The sequence below is a fragment of the Apodemus sylvaticus genome, chromosome 10, assembly GCF_947179515.1.
Source record: "Apodemus sylvaticus chromosome 10, mApoSyl1.1, whole genome shotgun sequence".
In the NCBI taxonomy this organism is placed as follows: domain Eukaryota; kingdom Metazoa; phylum Chordata; class Mammalia; order Rodentia; family Muridae; genus Apodemus; species Apodemus sylvaticus.
Window position 1 is genome coordinate 80685910 of NC_067481.1, and position 24932 is coordinate 80710841.

Here is a 24932-nt window from a genome sequence, read left to right on the forward strand (position 1 = left end):
AAGTTAGTAGTTTTTATGAGATTAGGATTTTTATAGCTCTATCCCTGTTAAGTCTGAGCATTAAAAATAACAATTTTTGAATTAAAGCTTTTCTAGTATCAAAATCAAATTTAATCAGACTGTGAACCTGAGTAGACTTATCAGATACATATTATTTATCAAACATATGATATTAAATCTAAATTTTCTAGCAGCTTGTTGTTGAACAGTTAGTAAATATATAAGTAGTTTGACATACATCTTAAATTAGCCTTTGTTAATCTGAATAGACCTTAATAACCTTACATTTTTAGTCATCATATACAACATATTCTAAACCAGAGTTGAACTACAGGTATAGTATGTTGTATCAAATATATCCTTAAATTTTTATCATCATACAAAAGTCCATACGACCCCCAACACATCTAAGACATGTTGCTTCCTTAGTTTAAAAGAGATACAAGGAAAAACGGAGAGCTCATTAGGACTGAGCAGTTTTACAATGGTTGTTCTATACCACGAGGGCCATCTGAAGATGGCAGCCAAGTCACATGGCACATACTTTAACCTCAGTAAAGATGGCTCCCAGCCACGTGGCTGCTTACATCTTGATGAGGTCATTGGCAAAGATGTAAGAGAGGCACATAGTTGCTCTTTAAAAACAGTCATTTTCCTAATAGATCTATTTTTTTAAATGAGAGTTGAATCCAAGTTACATGCACATTCATATAGAGCTGAGTCCAAGTTACGTATATATACACACACATACACACACATATGTATACATATATCTAGCCATGTTTATTTCTAATTATAAGCTTTTTTGCTATGCATTTAAAGCCAGAGTTTACTATAGAATTTTTTTAACCATGCCCAATGACCAACTTATAAATCCTGAGATAAGAGTTTACTGCATAATCTTGAGATTTTTTTTTTCAGAGCAGAGCACAGATAAATCATAGAGATAAAAGTTTTTCAAGAGGAGAAAGTAGAGAAAGTAGAGCAAGTTTGATATATCACATTTGGGGATTATTGGTTTGTGCGTAACTACTGTTGTTATGATTCGTGAGAATTCAGAAATCAAGTTTGGCAATTTCTTGGCCTTCGATCTTTACTGAGACCAAGTTGTTGTTAATGAGGGAAGAGAGAAAGGGTTACAAAGTGGAATGTTGTGTGGGAGTGTTCCTGTAAGCTCCGAAAAGGAGCAGAGGCTAAAGCTGCTGGCCTGCAGGCTGGAGCCAGAGATGGCCAGGGGAGTGCAGCGGAGGGGGAGCCACTGTCTTTGGTAGAGAGACCCAGACTTGAACAGAAGGCTAAAACTGAAAGAAAGCTGTCCACACGGTAGGAGCCATGGCAGGGTGTAGAAGCAGGCTCCAGGAGCCAGCGTAAGACAAGGCAAGGAAAGGTTAGAGGACAAAGAGAAACAACCAGGAACTTCACTTTCGGAAGGGTTCCAGTATTGTAGAAGCTACGAGGATGTGGAGAAGCTGCAGGCGTTAGCAGGCATCTCCTAAGGAGAGGCAAGGGAATGCACAAAGTACAGGGCCAGGAAGGCGTGGACAGCTGGAGGGAGCAAAGAGTCCCAGACTGCTGCAAGCAGGACTGCAGCTCCTAGAGGAGGCAAGAAGGGGGAGATCTCAAGCAGGCAAGGAGGCAGATGTCCAAGTGGAGGCAGCAGCCAGAGGCATAGCAGGCTGCTGGAACAGAGGAGCACAGGAAGGGCAGGAACAGATGATGAATCGGACTCTAGAATTGAGACTCAGATTCATTAATGAATCATCAGTACTTACCTTAGGAAAGTTAGATCGGTAGCTTAGAGCCGGAGCTGCAGGAGAGAACAGGTGTGTGTTGGGTATGTGCATGCTGCAGCTGGCCTTTTCTAGTTCCTGCTAGGTCTGGATCCAGCTCCCTCTTTGCAACAAATTTAGAGATCCATCAACAGTTGTGCAGAGCCATTTGTTGCAGAACTGGTAGGGGTGGGGGTGGGGGTACATAAAGCAAACTGTAAATTTGGAGTCCTACAGGTCGGGTGCCAGGAGTGACTGGAGGTTTTTCTATGGATGATGCCATTCCTATGTGTGAGGAAGGTCCAAGGCCTATAGTCCAAGGTGTCCCCAGGAGTCAGGCTGACCAAACGAGGAAGACACAAGCTGTTGAGTGGATCATTACTGCACTGGGCAGGAATCAGGGCTCAAAGCCCTGACTTTACCATGGACTTTCCAAAGAGGTTCAAAAATGAAGGCTCACCCAAGGAGAAGGGTCAGATGTGGGTACCCCTGCCTCTAAGAATTCCCGAGACTTGGGGAAATATTTATGATGACTAAGCAGGATCACTCACCATTTACAGGTGACAGATGGAGGGATGGATCAGCGGGTTAGAAGGTGAATCTGTTGAGGGTGAAGCTGGTGGGTAGGGTAGGGTACAAATGTTACTCAGAACCCCCCAGGGAGGCAGTCACAGTACCGATGTCAGGGTTTCTATGGCAGAAGAGTACCTTGGTGGATGGGGCTACGGAATGCAGCAAAAATCACACCAGGACAAACAGATCTCATGCGAGGGCTTTATTATTGGGGAAAAGGTAAAGACTGCCTCTGAGAGAGACAAAGGAAGACAGAGCAAGCGGGGGGGGGGGGGGGGGGGGAGGGGGAGGGGCTTAAAAAGGGCACACATCAGTTGCCATTTGGTGGCATTGGCTGAGTGGCTGAAGTAACTGGGAGTTACCTGGATCCTATAGGTTATCAGCTGGAGCACGGTGGATCCACCAGGGGCAACACCCTTAAAGAAAATGGACTCTTCCCTACCACCAGCTTTCTCTCTAACTCTTCCATTATGGGTCAGGGTTTGTGAACTCCCTCCCTCTCTCTGCTGGGAACATCAACTGGCTTGATCTTGTGCACACTATGAGCAGAAGGTGGCAGGGTTTCACTCTGATTCAGAATAAATTCATTTCTTTAGCATAAGAGCTATTCTGCACCACACATCAATTAGAAGGGAGGAAATAAACAGGACTCTGATATAGTTATCAATAAGATCTGATAGCCTCATGGAAGCCCTTTCTTTCTTTCTTTCTTTCTTTCTTTCTTTCTTTCTTTCTTTCTTTCTTTCTTTCTTTCTTTCTTTTTCTTTCTTTCCTTCCTTCCTTTCAGAATTCACGTTTAATAGATACTTAAGAAAGGAAGGAAGGAAGGAGGGAGGGAGGGAGGGAAGAGAAGAGAAGAGAAGAGAAGAGAAGAGAAGAGAAGAGAAGAGAAGAGAAGAGAAGAGAAGAGAAGAGAAAGAAAAGAAAGAAAGATAGAATTAACAGCCTGGTTTCTGTGACTGATACAAACACAGCTCAGCCCATCCCCAGCCCTGTAGGGAAGGCACATCTGGAATCACACCACATCTCGTATTTAAGCATAAGTAGAATACAAGAGGTTTTCTCCTGGCTGCTCAATGCTGCCTGGCAGGAAAGTGGTCCAGTGCTCGCTTCTGCTTAGAGAAATACTCTGCTCTTAACGACATCAGGCTGGATCACTGCCAGGTTTCAGCCAGCTGGGCACATTTCGACATATTTGTCCGTGAACTGGAAGGCCTGGACTCGTCTCAGAATCTCATCCACGGAGTGGACAACAGGAAGATGGTGCATTGTTATCTGGCGAAGGACACCTTTATCATCGATAATAAAGAGGCCCCTGAAACTGATCTCTCCATCAGCCCTTAAAATTCCATAAACCTGAGCAGTGGTGCGCTTGGGATCTGATATGAAGGGAATGTTCCTGGGTCCCATGCCAGATGACAGAAGTGAGAATCCACAGAAGCTCCAATCACTTGGCAGTTGAGTTTCTTAAATTCTTCTGCTCTATCCCTAAAAACACTGATCTCCATGGGACACACAGAAGTGAAGTCAAGAGAGGAAAAGAACACAACATATCTTCCTCTGTATTCACTGAGGCTGATATCGTTGAATTGTCCATCCGGCGTAACAGCTGTAGCTTTGAACCCAATTTTTGCATTTCCTGAAGACATCTTGCTATCAGCAGGGTCGAGCCATACAGGTCTCACAAACAGAAATGACCATGAGAATGCAGGAAGAAATCCAAGCCCTAACTTTCTAAAACTGTACCTTGCCTACACTGTGCAGCCAGATGCAGAATGCACTTCATGAGAGAATTAAAACACGTGTTTTGAGTAGCCAAAGGACTAACAATTCTATAATTTGCTTTAAGCATTTATGGCTACTTTCTAACCAACAATTATCCACAAAAAATGCAAATCCGTTTTTGAAAGTTGTATCAATCTCCATCTCTAAAGACAGGAGAGGGACAAACAAATGAGCCTTAACAGATGGATCACAAAGTTATTTGTCACATATTTCAATTCCAGGAGCCCAGGATGGTAGTAGAATTCTTAGAACATAGAAGAGCACCCTTGGGTGGGGAGTTGTTGTGAGTTTTACCCTTTAATATTTTACTTTAATATTTATATTTAATTTATATTTAATAATTAATATTTTTTTACTTTCCAAACAAGCAATATATATAACCAGGAAAATGTAACACAATGTATCTTTAAAAAAATGCCACACTCCAGTGGAAGGCCACACAACCAAGATTGTATGGGTGGCAAAAGTTGATTTTGAAGGAAGTTTTTAAGACAAAAAGTTGGGTAGATAGAGGAGGGTCAGATCTGGGAAGAGTTGGGAAAGGGTATGCATAACCAAAATACAGTGTATGAAACAAAAACTCTGCAAGAGCTTAAAAAATTATAACCAAAAACCATGTGGTGGAGGCATGGAGAAGATATTTCCAACTCTATGATATTGAGAGGCTTCAGGAGATCCATGCATAGCCCAGTGGTTGAAAGCCAGACCAGGGAGCTCCCAAGCTGACTCTATGACTTTAGATTACTAAAAACAAATTTAGAGAGTTAAAAACACTGTAGCAAGCCCTGTTAACAAGCATAAGGGTTTATATTGCTGAGCACTGAACTTAAGATTCAGGTTCAGAATTTGTTAAAAAAAATGTAACTGTTTTTGAGCATACTGCTCACAGGTGACATGAAGCCTTATATATAAAATGGAATACTACGTAGTCAGGAAAATTAGAATTGATTACAGTAAGTAGAATTGAAGGTAAATTTTCTCACTTTTTCTTCTTTAACTAGATGGTTAAACGTGAGTGGATCTTCCTAGGTCAAGTATGTTGTCATATGGAAAGTATTACCAAAATGACCAGTGAGCTGTCAAGATGGCTCAGTGGGGGAAAGACACTTGCCACCAAGTCTGACAACCTGAATTCAATTCCCGAGACCCACATGGTAAGAGAGAACCAACTCCCACAGGTTGTCCTGACTCTGCATATGCAACACACACACACACACACACACACACACACACACGGTAAGAAGGCTCAGTGGGTGACATCATTTGCAGCCCTGCCTTCCTGAGTTCAATCCCTATAGCCTTCATGATGGAGAGTTCTGACACCATTGAGTCGTCTGATATACCATCCCAGTATTATCAGAACAAGGAACATTCAATCAGAGGTTCCCAATAGTTTGAAGGAGTCATAAGTATATACTAAGTTTTTGAAAAACAAGTACTAATAAAATTAGGTTTTATTCCACCAGAGTGTTGGCTAGTTGAGAGAGCCTCTGTCCAGGCCTTCAAAGATAACTTTTGTATGTGACAACCACTACAGTGGTTCCAATGAGGAGATGCTTGCATCTTAGTGTCCTATTCCCGTGAAGATACCATGACCACAACAACTCTTATGAATTGAAACATTTAATTGGGGCTGACTTACGGTTCAGAGGTCTAGCCCATTATCATGGCAGGAAACATGGTGGCAGACAGGCAGACATGGTGCTGGAGGAGCCCAGAGTTCTACATCCAGATCAGCAGGCAGCTGTGAGAGCCACTGGACCTGACATGAGTATTTGAAACCCCAAAGCCCACCCCGTGACACACTTGCTCCGACAAGGCCACATGTCCTAATCCCAGTCAAGTGACTGTCACTCCCCAATGACCAGTCAGGCATCCAATATATGAGCCCTGGGAGCCATTGCTATTCCCCAGTGTCTCTGTCTGGGAGAGAGCAACTGTAAAGCCCTTCGGTCCTCCCCTACTGGTGAGACCATTAGGAAGGATCAAGAGTGCCTATTCTAACCAGCGTCCGTGCTTTAAAACCACTGCAACAGCCAGCTTGTCTCACTACTGATCTGAAGCAAAGGAAGAAGAGTGTTTTGTTTTTTTATGCAGTTTGCTGTTTTCAAGACAAGGTTTCTCTGTGCAGCCCTGGCTGTCCTGGAACTCACTCTGTAGATCAGGCTGGCCTTGAACTCAAGAGATCTACCTGCCTCTGCCTCCCAAGTGCTGGGATTAAAGGTGTGCGCCACCACTGCCTGGCTAAAAGAATGCAGTTTTAATTTCATGTTCAAAGGCTGCTGAAAGGCTCATCTGACTTGGCAGTGTCATATAATGTGAGCCTGGCACCTGAGCCTTCCTTATGACAGTGTGAGAGGCTTTAGACAACAGGTTTCAGCAAGCCGTCACATAGGTACTCTGTGCTAACAGATAATCAAGGTAGGGCATGCTGGAAATGACTCTTAAGCTTACCTGCAGGGTTTTCCTTCCACAGGGCACCAGTCTATACCTGAACGTGTACCTTCCACGAGTACACTGAAGATCATTAAGTTCCCAACCAGCCCAGCTACTTAAGAGAAACTTCACCCCCACTAGGGAGAGCCATCTGCTTTAGATTCTTCTAACATGCTCTCTAAGAAGACATAAGGAATTCTAAATGGAGCTATCTGCCCCCCCACCCCCACCCCCACCCCCACCCCAGCTGACTCAGTCGTTTTGAAGTGATGACTAGAAATGGGGTTTTGTTGCCTCATTCTTCAAAAGCTCCCACAAGCTTCTGATACAGGCCAGAGTGTGCTACCACCAGGATTCAAGATTCCCACCACTGAAGAAAGGGCAGAAGACGTGTAAGTACCAGAGGATGAGGAGCGCTGTGAAGTGCTGTCTCCTGTACATGCCAACATGCTTACTATAGCTATGGTTACCAGCACAAGATGAGGCCATCGGGCAGTGCTAATTAAACCCAGTGGGCTTAAACAGAGGATGTGAGAGGGGTCATGACAGGAGTACCTTGGGCAGTGGGTCTGCTTATGATCAAGATGCATTGTTTTCATGTACGGACCTCAAAGAACAAGTTAAAGATGAAAAATATTTCACTAGTCGTGGCTCATGTCTAAGACCCCAGCACTCGGGAGGCAGAGACAGGCGGATCTATCTCACCTGAGCAGATGCTCTCCAGATGGGAGTTCTAGGCCATCCAAGGATATGCGGCAAAGACATGTCTCAAATCAACCAGTCAACCAACCAACTGGATCTTCTCGAGAATTCTGCCACCTGCAGAGCGTGTATGGAATGGGGAACATGTGAGGTCCTGTGAGTTCAGAAGAGAAACTGCACAGGAGAGAATCCCAAGAGAACACCCACAGGGGTGTTCCCAACAAACACAGGGGTGTTCCCAACACACACATCACGGGGATACAGCAGTCATCTTCAAATTTAAATTTATTAAGACATTCAGCTATGTCTGTCAGTCTACATCCGAATTTGCTGCTAAAAACAAAGGAGAGCCGCAGCCCACAGTAGGAACGCCAAGTCTGAAATACACTGGTTGGTTTTTTGAGCCAAGCTTATTGTATAAATAAATGACTAGTTTCTTTTCATATCAAAATCCATAAAAAAATTACATCCCCCCTCCCCAGTTCTACCTGTAGCCATGATGAATGTAAAAATTTAAATATGACACATCCTTGTCAAAGAAAGGGTGCAAAGTGTATTAACAGCTTCAACAGTGGTGTTTGCAGAGTGGGGTCGTACAGCTCAGTACTCATTCCCTGAATGCAAACACTGCCATAATTTAACACTGCTTTTGATTCAGTTGTGAGAATTAAACAATACACAGGATTGGACAGTCAGTACACCCAGGGCCTTTATCAGTGCCCTAAAGCCCCTCCCACTTTGGCCTCCTTTGTTAAAGTGGACTCCAAAGTGTTCATTAGAGTTTTAGTTTACTTCACACAGCCAACAAAGTATACAATATATTAACAAAAGTTCCATATACATCAAAATAACGAGGACTCCAGCATCAAGTTCAGTCTCAGGCGACAGGAGAGCACCCACCCCTCCTCCCAGGCACGTCCTAACCTACATACGTGCACCTCCATCTCAGAGTACAGTCGATGCATCTGCATCTTTGATTTCATTGCGGTTCTGTAGAAAACTCCAGAATCATTTGGTGGTTTTCATCAACTGAGGGAAAGGGGAGCGGAGACGAGAGCTGGTCGTTACCCATCCTACACAATCAGAGCGATCCTGTCCTGTGGAAAGGGAAAGCCAGGTCCGCCTCTGCCTTCATCTTCCCATGCTGACCTCCAGATCTTCGTCCTCTTAGCCCCTTTCAAGCACTCAGACCTGATTACATTATACCTCGCAAATCAGGGGCCATTCCTGAAGTTGCTGAGGTTAAATTTTCTTGGCAAACCTCTACAAAACATCAGCATAGGACTATAAATACATTTTGATTAGTGTACATTGCAAAATTTCTCCAACAACATCAAGTGGGGTGGAGAGTAGGTGGTGTCCACCGAGTATCCCTGGGGCCGATCCGTGGAATGTCAGGTTCCTGCCTAATCCTCTCCTACATTCACTCCTCAGATCTGAGTGTGAGCTCTACCTTGGGTGGCCTTCTCCACAGTACAGAGCCCCAAGCCGGTTTTTCCTCTAGGCAGACTCAACAGGGCACACTTCCCCTTTAGGAATCTGGGGATCCTCTCCAGGATCAGCAGCCCCCTCCTGGCTAGCTGAGCTTCTGTTGATGTGTTCACTATTGTCCCCAGAACATTCCTGGGTCCCGGTCCCTGGAGGACTCTCATGGTCCGGGGGTTCAGGACCTTCCTGAAGTACAACGTTCTGCTCAGCCCCTGCAGGAGGCTGTGGAGCCGGTTCTGTCCCCAATCCTGGAAGCTGAGAGGAGTTTTTGAGATGGCAGTGACACAGAGGGCAGGTATCCTGGACATACAGCCATTTCTTAAGACATCCTGCATGGAAGAAATGACTGCAAGGTGTGATCACAGCAGATTTCATGTCCTAGAAGAGAGGTGGAAAGAGGTACCTCAGAAACATCAGCCATTTCACCTTTCTGATCCGTCCCCACAAGCTCTGACCTCAACATAATCTCTGTAGCACAAAAAGAAAACCTGCAGCACAGAACTTAGAACCGTTTGGCCTCACTCTTTAAGCTGCTGTCAGAGGAGCCCTTACACAGTAATGTAAGGGACCTGTGGATGGGGAAACAAACCGGAGTAATGTGAGGAAGACACTGTACCCTAAACACGGAACACAGAGGGTGCACGAGACTCTCAGTGAGAGGGTGAGAGCCGGCGGTCTCAGGCAGTAATTACAACCTCAGGAAATCAAAGGCAGACAGGACGCTTCCCACAGTTACGCACGCGCCAATGCAGCTAGAGCCTACCCCACGATGAGCCTATATGCAAGGAGACAAAACTCAGCCACGGAACACCAGAGTGTTGGCAAGGAAGTGGCAACTGTATCAGGGCATTGTAAAATCACTCTGTGTAAACCAGCAATCCTCAGTTTCACCCTGTTCTCGGGCTGTACCAGACCTACAGGGTTAGAAAATCTGAACCGCAAATCTATACTTAGAACGAGTCCCATGTGCGACTTTTAGGTGCTCACACTTGACAAACATGAGGACAAATGGTGACACCTTCTTTTGGTATCAGTATTCCTTGGGGTAGGAGGGCCTAAGACAGGAATTTAAAACCCATGGATTTTTTTGTCAACCACTGTTTAATATCCACAGTCAGGAAGTATGAATATCCCCCAAATTCCTTGCCAAGAACTGGTAGCACCTGGGGCTGTGGGGGAGGGGCAGCTCTGAAGCAGGGCGCCATCCACACAAAAGCAGCCAGCCAGGAAGCTAAGCAACTCCACTCTCGTGTTCCAGGTAAGTGGCAGGTAGTTCCAGCACTTCAAAAAAAGTGATGTGACACTGACGAAGAAACTCTTGGACCCAACCCTGGAGAGCAGACATGGGGGGTGGGGGTGGCACAAGCTGACTGTGCCAAACTGGGTTTTCCTGGGGTGGCCCTGAGGACGGTGAGGCTACAAAAGACATGGAGTCCAGTTCAGGAGCACAGAGAAGGACAGGCAGGGACAGGCCCGGGGCCATACTTCTTCTCAGTGCACTCAAGGGTTGGCTAGCAGAAAAAAAGATATTCTCGGGACTCCTTTAAAAAGTGGAAGCTTTATGTTACTATGAGAAAAGATTCGTATTGTGGTAGTTTTATACACACACGCAAACACCTACCCACAGCATCTGCACTACAAGGCAGCCCTGGAGGAAAAAGCATTTCTGTACACACAATGACACTACCTATGGCTGCCTGCCACCAGCCTACACTCCCAGTGATTGTACTAGGGGCCCAGTTGCAGCTGTTGCCAGGTAATTTTGTCCACACCTCCAGGAGTGCAGCTATACACTGCAACTCAGTCCCTCTGACAGGTGACAGGGGACCTAACTCTAACGGTATACATTTCCAAGATGACTTATCTTTCACTTGTACTAGTGAGCAACCGGCATCTCCGTCTGAGGCCAGTGCTGTATGGATGGCAGTCTGTCTGTCTACCCTCTACAGGACCCGTACAGCTGCTTCTATCAGCACTTCCCAAAGGACTGAAAGTCTCTGATGGAGAACAGCAGTCATTTACCACCACCATAAAGTCTGGGCGCTTCTTCCCCACCCAGAAGATAGTAAGAAAAGTCAAAATCTTGGCACAGCACTTTTCTGAAGTTGCTGACTACTGGTTGCTAGAATATATTTAATCCACACATACACGTGAACACTGTGTCTCTGTGTGTAGTCATTAATAAATATAAAATACACCTAACCTGTTTTTCCTTTATTTATGGGTGAGCAAAAATGTTGAAAACAATAATAATTAGAACTTGAAAGACTACATTAAAACTGAACTTACAACTAAAATGGGTCAGGTCTTTAATACTCTAATCTATGAGCCCCATTATCTTTTTCCAATCCAGAGGTTAATTGAGCCTGGAAATTTACACTGAAACTGGTGTGTGCTGCAGTCCCCATAGCCGGCCCCACATGACCTATCCAAGCAGATTCCCACTGAGCAGGTCACCTGGCCGGCCCCACATGACCTATCCAAGCAGATTCCCACTGAGCAGCTCACCTGGTAACAGATGGCGCAGATGTCGTTGTGCTTCTCCAGCTGCTCCTGCGTAGCGATGGGGAGAGACTTAATCTTATTCACAGCGTCCCTGCGGAGAAGGAAGCTCTTCCAGCCCAGCTGGGCACGAAGCCACACATTGTAATAGGAATGGATGAAGATGATCATGGAGCCCATCACGGTCCACTCTCCAAAGATGGTCTCTGAGACACCATAGGCCACCACGCAGAGGGCCACGAGAAACTCCAGCAGGCGGTAAGTGCCATTCACATAGTAGATGACATCGTCCATGTTTTCCACGGGCTCTTTGCGGAATTCCTCAACCATAAATAAGACGTAAATAAAAAGTGTTCCCAGAACCTGGGGAGAGGATAGTACGTATATTAAGATAGGATGTGATTGTAAGAAAAACATTCTTCCTCAGTTTAAAATAATACCACATGCACTCTTGATACCCACTGAAGGTTGTGTGTGTGTGAGACAATGACCAGCCAGAAGCAGTGTTCAGTCTCCTCAGGCCCACCCAACCCCAACAATTCTCCGACCTTCCTCATTCCTCATCCATCCAATCCTGGTCTCTCTAAACACTTCGCCTCCACAAGGAACAGGATTGAAAGCATTGTTTCCAGAACCACATTTCCTTTTACCTCTTACTGACTAGGCAGCAGAGACCTCTGTGAGTCCCCAAAAGCTTGCCACATCCGGGCGATGCTGTTCATCTATATGAAACACATGTCTGTCTGCGTGGTACATACATTAGCTATGTCTGTTTACGGCACACATCATGTGTGTGCATATGTGAGTTGTACAGATTTAGGGTGTGTTGAGTAGACATTCACTTTGAGAAGCTCATTCTAAACAAGCTCTGAGATACTGTAGCATTTCGGATTTTTGTCAGTTTCGAATTTATAAAACAACTCTGTATTGTTACCATTTTGAAAAAAAAAGTTAAAGTTGTAATTACATTTTCTGCTGTTGCTGGTTTGCTTTGTTTTGTGTACTTTTTGCCATGATGGCATCGTAGGAGGAGACCTCTAGGCCTTCGCTTCCAAAGTAGGCAGTGATGGGAGGTGGCCCCAGCAGCCTGGAAAAGAAAGCCTTCCCAGGAGACACAAACCTCAGCTGTCACCACCAGGCTCCCCTGAGCCAGTGCTTCGTCAGCCACGAAGAAGGCAGGCACAGTGCACTGTGTCCCCCGTGGATGTCAGGGCTACCAAACCCCAGAGCAAACTGGCTGGGAAAATGTTCTGTGCCCCTGGTGTAGCCAAAGTCAACACCCTGTTCAGTCTAGACAGAGAAGGCAGGTGTGTAGCTGCCTCATCATTATGATGATGTGGACATTGCCAACAAAATTGGGATCACCTAAACTCAGTCCAGATGGCTAATTCTAAATACCTTTTCACCGTAATAGAAGTAAAGCAAAAAGCTCGTGTCATTACCACAAGTGGAACACCTACTTAGGTAGCATCTACTAGAACAAGCATCCTCATGACATGTAAATCTCAAGCTTGCATCATAAAGGCACTTTTGACCCCATGACAGTTTGTCTAGCATTTTCATATCACACTCTGCTCACTGTGCAGGACAGCAGCCCGAAGCCACTCACTCGTCTCAGAAGACCTGTAGGCGACCAGGAGGCACAGCGTGGCTGTGAGGCTCACCTGGAGGGAGGTAAGGATGCTGCTGGAGATGATGATGAGAAGCCAGAAGTCCATGTGGAAGAACTGGCAGATCATGTAGGCCATGTACGCGGGGAACACGAGGAGGAACAAGCAGAGGCTCACAGCACGGAAGTGTTTCCACAAACTCCTGGACAAGGCACAAGAGTCTCTTAGAGCCAAGCTGTTCACAAACTACTTCCTCACCACAGCACTGAGGGGGTAATGGCTTAGTTCTGGAGTCACTTGTGGAGGGTTGGGGTTTCTCACGGCTTTTCCTGTTCACTACAGCTACTGATGTCCTTCTACTACTGTAAGCCACTAAGGGTGGAGCACCGCACCCAGGGATCTACTTCTGTTTCCCTCCCAATTCACATGTCTGCCGATTTATGTTTGCTTTTGTTGTTTGAATGATTGTTTTACTGTGTTTCATGTTAAAAAATAATGGTTAAAACTTTATCTGCTGGCCATCCACCGTTTGATTTAGTTTAACTTGTTTAAAAGACGGTCTCGATTTGCACAGCAGAAACTGACGTTACCCTGCACTGTGGCTGGGAGTCAAGTGCAGCTGGAGAAGCCCTGCTTAGGGCTGATTATTTACACAAGCAGCTCTAAAATGGGCCAGCAGCTCTTCAACATGATGGCTGTTTTTCCTAGAAAAACCTCTGTGATTGTGTTTTTGGGTTCAGCAAGTGACAAGGTGCTTTTCTCTTGAAATTACAGTTAAAAAAATGTAAGTAACTTTTGTCTAGGTTTAAATAAGTATTTCACTTTTGTTTCTGACTAGTTTTTAAGGTATAAATATGTTCTGCATGTCTTGGTCATAGAGTATTGATTTATAAGTTATTAAATATGATTAAAAATTTATATCATTGGTAACAGAAAGTTAACTTAAAATTGGAAACTCAGGATTGGAGTTATTCTAAAAGACGTGACTTGAGCCAACCCAGAAAAACAGGTGTCTAAAGACACTCCTAAATTGAGACAGTATTTTGTGTAATTCTTATCCTGGAAATTAGATTTATAAAAGATAAAATTTAGAGCAATGTCTCTTTACTGATACATTAAAAGCTGCACTGTCATGCATTCATATGCAACAACTGGCAGTCAAACTTTGTATATGAAAGTAATGCTCTTGATATTGATTTTAAAGAAAATAGATTGTTTAGAACTGAGTTTTGTTCTTCAAAATTATGGGAATGCTCTTCAGAAGAAACTTAAAAATATAGTTAAACTGTCAAGGTTCCATTAGTTGCAGTTTACAATTCAGTCACAAGCTCAAGATTTTAATTCATCCGTATTTGTAATTAAAATATATATCAGGCAAGTGAATCAGTTATATCCTAGACAAATTGTGGCACAGAAAATTCAAATAGTTTGATTTAAATGATTACGATCTCACCTTAAGCTTGCAACAGGAAAACTTAAACCTCTGTTTCATGGTCTCAAGGAGAATGTAAATCCTAATCCCCTGGACAATTAACTAATGAGGAATAAAATAACTTTGCAGAAAAGTCAATTGTTGGCTGTTTCACAACAGTCCTTTGGCAAAAGGGACCATTAATGTAAATCCATCTTCACCTCCAAAGTAAAGTTTGAACGCCCTATTATGAGTCGGTGTTGCTGTGTTAATCCTTGGTCCAGACAGTAAGTACATTAGTTATTGCAGAATGCTGATAATTGGCCTATTACATAGGAAGCTTTATGGACAAGTTTGATGGCCATTATTCCAGGGGCAAGATATTGTAAAACAGACCCATGGAACTTTAAGACAATATTTCTATGAAATAAAAAAGGAGAGAACCATATCCCCTGTACACAACAAAATTTTTAGAATTTCAACGCCAAAGAACTCTGAGTATAGGGAAGAGGGCATGTCTGTGTTTTTCTCTGCAGGATGCTAAAGGAACATGCTAGCTGCCAGAGTGGTTAATGAGAGATGCTGATTATTGAAAACGGCTGTGGTCCTTGACACCTTTAGATGCCTCCTACTAATGCTGACACTACAGACATCTGCAGACTCAACATCCCCCTGCAGAATTTTTGATGTCTTCTGGACATTTCAGAAGACAGAAACATGCATTCCCTTTGTGATCGGCCCTTCCCTGACTACCTCTGTGGTGGCCCCTGGACTGGCGGGTAGATGATTGAGACATTCCATTGTAACTACCATTAGGTTAGTTAAACAATTTCAATTAGCTACAGAGGCTTCTGCTGAATCTCTGGCTTCTCTACAGGGGCAAGTAACTTCAACCGAGTTGCCTGGCTGTGCCTTGGACCTTCTCACAGCAGAGAAGGATGGAACCTGCCTTTTTCTTAAGGAAGAATGTTGCTATTATGTTAATGAATCTGGCCTGATAGAATTACAGCTGCATAAACTCCATAAGCTGAGTGAGGATCTACAGAGACAGAAATTTTCTAGAGTTGCCACTAATGGGTGACATGTTTTCCCTCCTGATGCCCCTTGTTGGGCCTTTGCTTGTGTATAGGATTTATTAGACAACAGGTTGACTCTGTGGCATTCAAAACCATACAGGTACATTATCATCAACTTGATTTGGCTGACAGAGGCCTGGCTGAGCCATGCGATGACATCGTCCCCCCCCCCCGGGGGGGGGGGGGGGAGATGCATAGAAACTCAGAGCTATGCTATGCACACTGGCTCAGCATGGCGTGAACTCGGTGTGGGCACCTGCAAGGGGTGTGAAGCAAAGCACTGCAGGGGGAGGACCTAACTGTCCGCTTCTGAGTCCCCCGTGAAGCACACCTGACTTGTATAGGGGTTGATGTCAGTCCTCGGATCACTCTACACTATGTGGGGGTCTCCCACCAAGATAAGCTCTGCCCCTCCTCTCCAAAAGACACCAAGAGCTGCCTAAAGTGTGGAAAGAACAATCGGGTCAGTGCTTCCCCCCTCTTGGTTAAAAGGCCCGCTCGTGCATCAACGAGACCTGTAGATGTCTGCTTGCTTGCGGCCTCACAAATAAAAGAAAGAAAAATGCCAGGAGCCTAACTAACCTTACTTTCCATTTCAAAGACAGACAACAGTATAGGCCCATTGCCAATGGGGGAACTGAATTATGATTTTAAGATTAAAACCATGCTAAAGACAAAAAGGGAGGAAAATGTGGAGAGCAAGGCTCCTTCCCAGTGACAGTGTCCCTGTGAGGAGCTGAGAGCTTAGTCTATGGCTTCCCCTTTAGGAAATACAGAGAGCAGCCTGGCCGAGGAGCTGACAGGCTCCTAACCTAGAGAGCAGAGGTTTCTAGAACAGAAACAAAGTTTTAACATACAAAGCGACCAACCTGTTCTGACCGTTCTGACCAAGACAAGACAAAATAAATTAACAGTTCCCTGAATCACCCCCCTGTCTCTCCTGCCACTGGGTCCCAGGGAATGCCACAAACTGTCAACAATCTGATTGCAAAAGTCCCTCTTGACCTGTAAATTTAAAAATATATTACTCATAGCAACCCACCCCCCTTGCAAGGAGGGTATAAAAGATGTCTGCTTTCTTCGTTCCAGGTTGACTCCGCCTGAGTGGCGGAGTGACCCCACATATGTGGAACAATAAACCTCATGCTCTTGCATCAATCTTTCGTCAAGCTGTGTGCTGAGGGGTTGCGCGCCTGAGCTCAGACCCTGAGGGGTCTGTTGGATTACAACACTACCACTAAGCCAGATACTCCTGGCATGCAAAGCAGGATCTTGGAGGCAATAATGGTTTGGGTTTTAGGTCTTTTAAGGTGTCTTAGGGCTGCAGCCACCGTTCCATCAGTTCAGTTGTTAGAGTGTTCAGCTAATACCAACGGAAGAAGCCTGCTGAGGGAGTAGGTCTATAGCCTCCTTGGTGCAGCCTATGGAGAGACAAGAGGATCCTGGGGGCTCAACAGCCAGTCAGTGCAGCCAATCAGAAAACTCCGGGTTTAGCAAGAGACCCAATATCAACCTCTGCCACACAGACTGTCTGACAGACAGACAGACAGACAGACAGACACACACACACACACACACACACACAGATAGGCAGGCAAGCAGGCATGCACTCACTCAAGAAGACTCTCTGATCTGGCAACAAACTCTGGCTTCCACAAACATGACTGCATGCCCGTATATGCCCCACAGAAGAATAAACAGTATTTTTTTAAATAATAAAAGTAGCTGGGCAGTGGTGGTGCACACCTCTAATTCCAGCACTTGGGAGGCAGAGGCAGGTGGATTTCTGAGTTCAAGGCCAGCTTGGTCTACAGAGTAAGTACCAGGACAGTAGGGCTACTCAGAGAAACCCTGTCTTGAAAAAAACAGAAAACAAACAATAAAAAGGAAATATAATTTAAGCTCTTTCTTAATACTAGATGTATACTGATTCAGCTCCCAATTTTATTTGGTCCCATATGGCATCAAGAATCTCTCTCTCCATTATGGGTGGAGAGATGGCTCAGAGGTTAAGAGCACTGACTGCTCTTCCAAAGGTCCTGAGTTCAATTCCCAGCAATCACATGGTGGCTCACAACCATCTGTCATGAGATCTGATGCTCTCTTCTGGTGAGTTTGAAGACAGCTACAGTGTACTCATAAATAAAATAAATCTTTAAAAAGGGGAGGGGGTTAAAAAAAAAGAATCTCTGTTAGACTATCAGCCCCTATGATGCAACTTCCTAAGAGACCATCAAAGAAGCGGCAGTTCTGTAAGCACGTGTTTATGAACCCAACCCTTCTTCGCTTGCACTTTCCGCTAATGCTTTGCCCCTGTAACCCTGGCGTTGCATAGGATACAATCACACATTATGCCATACATTTACTAGGAGCTCATAAATCTTGAAAACTGACATATAAACGGTATTACATTTTTCTGAAGAGTTTCTTTTTTCAAAGCTTTGACATGACTTTAAACTACAGAAATCCTAAAGAGAAAACCAAAACTGGTTAGGAAAGCCAAAGACAGGCTGAGGCGACCACTCAATGGATGAAACATTGGCTACATAAGTTTGAGGACCAGAGTTGTTCAGGATAGAGACTAGACTGCCCAAGGCATGACTAGACTAACTCATTCACCAAGCTCCGGTTCACGCAGACCTTGCATCGGTCAATTAGGTGGACAGAGATGGAGGAAAACACCCAGCATCCATCTCCGGCTTCAACATGCACCCATGCATGCAAAGGCAAGTGTAACACACAAACAACACATGAAGACACTGAATAGTAAGTCTCCATCCCTCTTCAGGCTATAGGCAACACGAGGGAAGAGAGCCCATTAACTGAATCAAAGATTAGAATTTTCCTTACTTGTCTCTCGATGCTCCCAGGGCCAAAACAATGGGGTCTGCGATCTCCAACATGGACTGCAGGATAGAGGCGACGACGATAAAGAGGATGATGCTGAGCAGGAACGCACGGTGAACCACCTGGAGTTCTATGAGCCCCGTCTGCACTGCCAGGATCAGCAGAGTGACTCCCTCCGTCATCCCCCTGATGGGCAGACACGTACAGAAGTAAGTTCATACTCCAACCATCCCTGAACCCCAGACAGCATCCGAGGGCCCTGAATGCTGATGACACAGTTTTAAATCTATTCTGACATGTCAAGCTAAAGTCCTAGCCATATGCAAAGTAACGTCATGCCCCAGGGTATCCGTGTGGTAGCACACATTACGCATCCACATGTGTTCAAAAGCATGCTTAGGATACAATGAAAGAAAGTGTTGGGCATCAGTGAGCTTAGCTCAACACCCCCAGCTGAGCTGTTTGCACAGGTTTCCTGAAAGCAAAACACCCCTTGGCTTAGCTTGATTCCTGCCTTCCCGCCCCGGTGTGGTGGGGACTTCCCACGTGCCTGACCTATGGCTATAATTGTTTTTTCCTGTTGTTTTTCACCCGGACTCTAGTATATATTGTTGGTCCCTCTCCTTACAGAATGACCCATGTCTGTGTTTTCTGTCAATCCCCCAGGCCTACGCCCAATATTCGGTACCGTGGTGGTGCGGCCACCGCCAAGAAAGAAAAGAATTTATAAAATAAATAAACAATTCCTAAGCAGACTGTCACTGAGACACATCCTTCTGCTACTCACAGAGAGCCAATGTAAAGATTCTCCCCCCATCTCTCTCTCTCTCTCTCTCTCTCTCTCTCTCTCTCTCTCTCTCTGAAACACACACATGCACATACTAAATATAAAAGTATTTATTTTAAAACATTTTTGTTTGTTTTCACCATCTTGGAGAAGAAAATATCCTTTTAAAAATACAAGAAATTATAGACAGCAGCACAGAAGTAAATCTGCAGCTCAGGATTCACATGGAGTAATATATACCACGTCACAAGACTTCATAATATCCGATTGGTTTGGTTAAAAACAAAAAACAAAAAACTTATATGAGCAAGGAATGATGAGTATAGTTTTTCCATTTTTAAAACTATGTTGGAAAATCCTTCAGGGTGTTACAGCACTGCACACTGTATGGCGAGAAGTGAGTACGCCAGTCTGAGAACAGACACCAGTAAATCTTTCTGGAGAACTTCTGCTAATAAATCACTGAATACAATGCACAAACCTGTCAACTCAACAATCCTACAGATGGTCTACACAAAATTTAAACATGATAAAAGAAAACAGTGAATCCTAGGAGTATGCTCTGTAACATTGCAGAAGCACCCAGCAAAAGCAGGACACAGCAGGAAAATAAAAAACACCAAGAATCTAAGTATTAAGAAGGCATAAAAAAATGGGTCAGTCAAGTGAACATGGGTTTTATTGGGATCTTATCTGAGCAAAGTATTAAAAAATCCAATAGATGAATCTGAGTAACTGGATAGCATACAAAAGGTTCTGGTATAAGGATGATTTGACCCTAGCTGTATCTTTGTGAGAACATTTATAGATGGGGCTGGATAGATTGCTCAGTGGTTAAGAGCACTGACCACAGTTCATCCAAGGCTCACATTGTGGCTCACAACTGTCTATTACTACAGTTCCACAGGATCAGATACCCTCTTCTGCTCTTTTTAGACATCAGACATGTATATGGTGCATAGACATGCATGCAGGCAAAACACACGCACAGATGCATGCATGCATGCATGTATATATGTATATGTGTATGTGTATATGTATATATTATAGACTGAAACTTTTAGTAGCAAAATTACAATACTGCATCTGGGTTTTCTTCAAAGATGTTCAGCTAGGCAGAAAGTTTAATTGTTCTGCCTTTGAGAATTGTTAATTCTCATCAAATCATCCTTTGACAACTCAGGAAGTCTTAATAAATTTATGTACACACACACACACACACACACACACACACATACACACACACAAAAGCCTTTGGGAAGAAGCATCAAACAGAAATCAGATTTTAACAGGAGGACATGTGCTTTAAATGGGAAGAGGCAAGCTTTCCAAATCCTCAAAATCTAGAAAAGCAAAATATCCAATATTTATCATAATATACGTATAATTAAGATGATTCTACATTGTAGTTTACTGTTTTCCACAGTACTTCAATGCCAATATTGCAACTATTTAGCCAAGAAACAAAAGTTTTTAAAATTCCATTTTCTCTAAAACTCGGACATTCGTGCTTATTACTGCATAGAAGGTTCGGATCATAGGTGGACAGTTCACCTGTTCATGGCAGGATCGTTCATGAAGGCTCGGTATCCCTGCAGGTAGAACTTACAGAGTGTCAGAACACCCAAGGCAACAAAGGACACAGTGAAGACCAAGCCCAGAAGGGAGTAGGGCGTGCTGCAGCACTCGGCGATGCTGGAAAACAGGAGGGAGGGAGGGAGGGAGAGAAGGAGGGCGGGAGGCTGAGTTTTCTATTTTGTGGTAAAAAAAAAAAAAAAAAAAAGATTTTAAGCCTTTACATTTGCAGACTTTGGTTAGACCATCGGAAATCATCCCGGATCCAAACCTGAGACGGCTTCACCCATCACCCCATAAAGAAGTTAGTTTTTCATTTTGCTTTAATTAATTATTTACTTAAGCAGGCTCTCAGTGCTGTAGCCCTGGCTGCTTGGCACCCCACACCTCATTAGTTCTATTTGTTCGGACAGGATCTCACTATGTAGCCCTCGGTGTTAGCCTGCTTCCTTTCTTCCTTTATTGTTGGGCAAGACCTCACTACACTACAGAGCCCTGGGCGCTTGGAACTCCCAGGGATCCGCCTGTCTCTGCCTACAGAATGCCATCTTAAAGGAGAGGACCATCACGCCTGGCTGCCATAAATAATTTAAGCCATTTTACCACTGGCAATTCTAAACAGAAGTCCCCTGCCTCTTCAGCAAATGTCCAGTAAGTAGTAACAGCAAGGGCTTTACTTTTTGTTATCTATCACCTTTAAGTGCAGTGAATTTCAAGGAGCACCTTGCCCATACCTCTAGAACCATACAGTTTCACATGATGGTAAATATTCCAAAGCAACCTGCTATGCGCAAGCACACTGTTACGGCAACTATTGGCTGCTGCAATGGCTCAGACTGTACCTCTCAGGTAGGGGCTTCTCACAACTCCTTACTTGACCAATCGTTATCAAGCTAGAGCCTCCTTACTACCCCGTAGCATGAAGTTTTAAAAGTTGACCCACGCTAAATCTGGCTAGGCACTGGCAACTGGAGCCTCACCCATCTCCACGGCCAGCTCCAAGCAGTGGTCTTGCCCTGGTTCTCGATGCCAGCAGGTGCCAAGCCACTCCGATCTTCCCAGGCCACCCACCCCCTGTGGCTAGCCTGCAGAAAGCCAGCAACCGCTTGCTCATAAAATGAAAACACTAGAGACTTGTACTATACCACCTAGATTTATAATGGTAAATCTCCCACCCCCAAATACCCATGCAAAGAACACAAAACTCAACTGATATAAACACAAGCTGCAGGCCTGGACGGGACAAATGTACTCCACACTACTCTACTGCCCATCTATGAACTCCCTAGCTGCCTGTGGCTCCTGCAGGCCAAGTGGCCCCAGCTCATCTTCCTCTTCCTCCATCTCTCTCTCACCTCTGCCTCTCTTTCCCCTCTCTAAACTTTCAGCTCTGCCTTTTCCTTCCACTGCCCAATCACAGGCTCTATTCTTATCTGACCAATTAGGATGTCACCTGACCTTACCTGAGTCCACGCACCTCTCTTGAGGGAGCAGAAAATATAGAGAGCACTCCACAACACTACCCAACCACCCCACAAATACAGCACTGTCGACCACACTACGGTGGCCACAATTTTTTATTTGAGAATAGATACAAGAATTTAACTTTAAACAGCTACTCTGCTAGCATACCAGGAAGTTTAAGATCCTTAAAAAATTGTTGCAATTTTAAAAACTAAAAATCAAACTTTGATAACATAAAAATAAACATTGGGCTTATATAATATTAAACTGGTCATTAAAAGTATTTGGCTTTGTTGATAATATTACTTGTTTACAAAAGCTACTAATAATTAAAATACCTAATTTCTACAATGTATACCCAGGCATTCATATGAACACAACACAACACAACACACACACATACACACACACACACACACACACACACACACACACACTCTCTCTCTCTCTCTCTCTCTCTCAATAAATGAATAAATAAGACAGCAAGCCAGGAACGAACATTTATGTATAGAGAGAGCTGAGCATTTCAAAGTCAATCTCAGTGGAAATGACAAATGTCACCTGATGTAAGCTCACAATAAACACCATAGTGGGAAAGTACTCAAATGACAAACGGAATTAAAATGAAACAAAACGAAAACCCTAACCTTGGTTCAAAGAGACAGCTCAGTAGGTAAAAGTATTTACTACACCCACGTGAGGACCTGAGTTCAGATCGCAGCACCCAGGGTGTGGCTGTGTGTACCTGTAATCCCAGCACTGAGGGGATAGGGTGACAGAAGACAGGATGATGACCCCTAGGTCTTGCTAGCTACAAGCCCAGCTCCAGGCTCAGCAAGACACCTGTCTCAAGGTAATGAGGCAGAGAATGACGCAGCAGGACATCCAGTACTCTCCTCTGCATGTGCATGCCAACACATGTGTGCACATACCCCCACATACATGAACAACCTTAGTCCTAAAAACCAAGCGTTTGAATTCTTTGGGGCTTGTCAGAAGCCATCAGAAAGGCCAAGGCAAGCAAGGGGGCTGCGTGGGGATGGCCTGCTGCTCTGCATGGCTGTGAGCTCATGAGCTCTGAAAAATGTAGGATCCTTAGAGACGTCCCCCCAGGACTGCTTCCCACTGCTGACATGCCTTTCCTGTCACTGCTGCATAGCCTAATGATTCCTGGGCATTAACCTACCCAACTGGGCAGATTTCCTGCAGAATCAGAATGAAGATATACTTTCATATACTAATGCTATGTAGATGAATTGATGATCTCATAGTTACTGATAATAATTTTATAGAGTTCCTAAACTAATATGAGTAATTTCAAGTCCCCTATAGAATAAAAGCTGCAATTAGAGCTCTGCAAAGCCTCATGCGTCCAGGGCTAACTGTACCAGAAGAACATTCCTTCTAGGTGATGTGTGAGACCTTTATCTGGGAACTAATTGTCATAAACTGGGAATGAACAATTTATTGTAGGTGCCACGATAGAAAATAAAACACTGACTGGTTTGTCTACACAAGACTTCAAAACAGTAAGACACAAGGCAGATGATGTGTCTCTTGACAAAACCGTGCTAAGTTGTGACATACAAATCACTGCTTTAAAGTTATAATGAACTTATGGGTCTAGAAGATAGGTAATGAATGTTTAGTGAGACACTAGTCTTAATGGAAAGGCATGTAAACAGTTCTGTTATTCCTTAAGTTTTATTGATTTATGACATGAATTATTGCCTTAAACTTACTACAAACTCATAGAATATAAAAAAAAATGCTTAGAAAGCCATGTGATCAACTATCCTAGTTTTACAACAGTGAAGCTTCCTTCAGCTCCATCCAGCATGTGTGTCTTTGTTCTTTCTTTTTTTCTTTTCTCTCTGGTTCATGGAGAGGTAACAAACTCTGAGCGTCTCATCTGGCCAGCCAGGGGTCCTTGGGCCAGAGAGAAAAGAGCCCCAGTAACTAACTTCCTTTCTTAATCCCCTGCTGGTAACAGCAGGAGCCAAACAACCAGAACCCAGTGGCTTTTGGCCATAGAATAGCAAAGAATTAAAGGAAGAGAAATACTGCCAAATAGACAGCAACTGTTGTCCTTACAACTCATCGATGCCTGCCTAAGTCTACCCTGGATGTCCGGCTGGTCACTGGCAGGAGCTGCACAGGAAAGTGCTCTAATATATCCATTTTACCAGTTATTTAATTATCTCAATACTGAGCAAAACACAAAGAACATGAGGGTATGGCCCAAGTACACAGCATAGGCACAGGTGCTGAATGAGACCTGGCTCGAGTGCTAGCTGTGTCTCTTGTCACAGTGTCACCAGGGAGATGCTCTCCTGAAGTCTCCTCACTGCAGAAAATCAAGAGTGCTAGAAAGACTAAATGGGAGGAAAAATGTCCAGCGGGTGGCACGTATTAAAACTGAACAGGACTATCATTTAAGTAACATAGCCACAAACCACTTTCTGTACCCTGGTCTCCATGGCAGCTGAACAGAAAATACTTCAGTTCCTATATCCCTTCACTCCAGAGCCAGGCCCCACACAGATGAAAGTCCCATCTTGATTAAATACAGTCCTATGATATTGCTAACAGTAGCCTGCACGCCTGACTTCCAGGACCCACGTGCCCAGACTTGCAAGGGTGGATTTACCTTGTCAGGAAAAGGAAGAGAAGCCTCTCCCGGGATGCGGGCTGATCTCGGGTGCTGAAGTAGGAGTAGATCTGAAGAGCAAATAAAACAAGCCAGAAGACCATGAAGAGCACGGGGACCACCAGCTGGTTCCACAGGGACATTCCCAAGGCCAGAAGGCCGTACACCTCCACTACCTGAAAAGGAGAGGCAAGGCTGCCTTAGAGCTCAGGTCCTTATACAATACACAGTCCATTCCTCCTGCAGGGATGCTCTCA

At 44.3% G+C, this 24932-nt stretch overlaps 1 protein-coding gene and 1 pseudogene across 7 annotated transcripts in view; both read right to left on the bottom strand.

Annotated features, from left to right (window-relative positions):
* Positions 1–3228: 3228 nt before the first annotated feature.
* LOC127695337 (peroxiredoxin-1-like) lies at positions 3229–6774 on the bottom strand (annotated as a pseudogene).
* Positions 6775–7532: 758 nt separating this feature from the next.
* Positions 7533–24932, bottom strand: part of Rnf145 (ring finger protein 145) — a 48288-nt gene continuing 30888 nt past the window's right edge. For all 7 annotated transcript variants that reach the window (XM_052197398.1, XM_052197395.1, XM_052197397.1 and 4 more), the window contains 6 exons: positions 24676–24851; positions 20541–20681; positions 18203–18385; positions 12920–13067; positions 11262–11618; positions 7533–9131 (listed from right to left, as the gene is read on the bottom strand). In XM_052197398.1, the coding sequence (XP_052053358.1) occupies positions 8766–9131; positions 11262–11618; positions 12920–13067; positions 18203–18385; positions 20541–20681; positions 24676–24851 (1371 nt within the window). In that variant the 3' untranslated portion in view covers positions 7533–8765. The remainder of the gene's footprint in view (positions 9132–11261; positions 11619–12919; positions 13068–18202; positions 18386–20540; positions 20682–24675; positions 24852–24932) is intronic.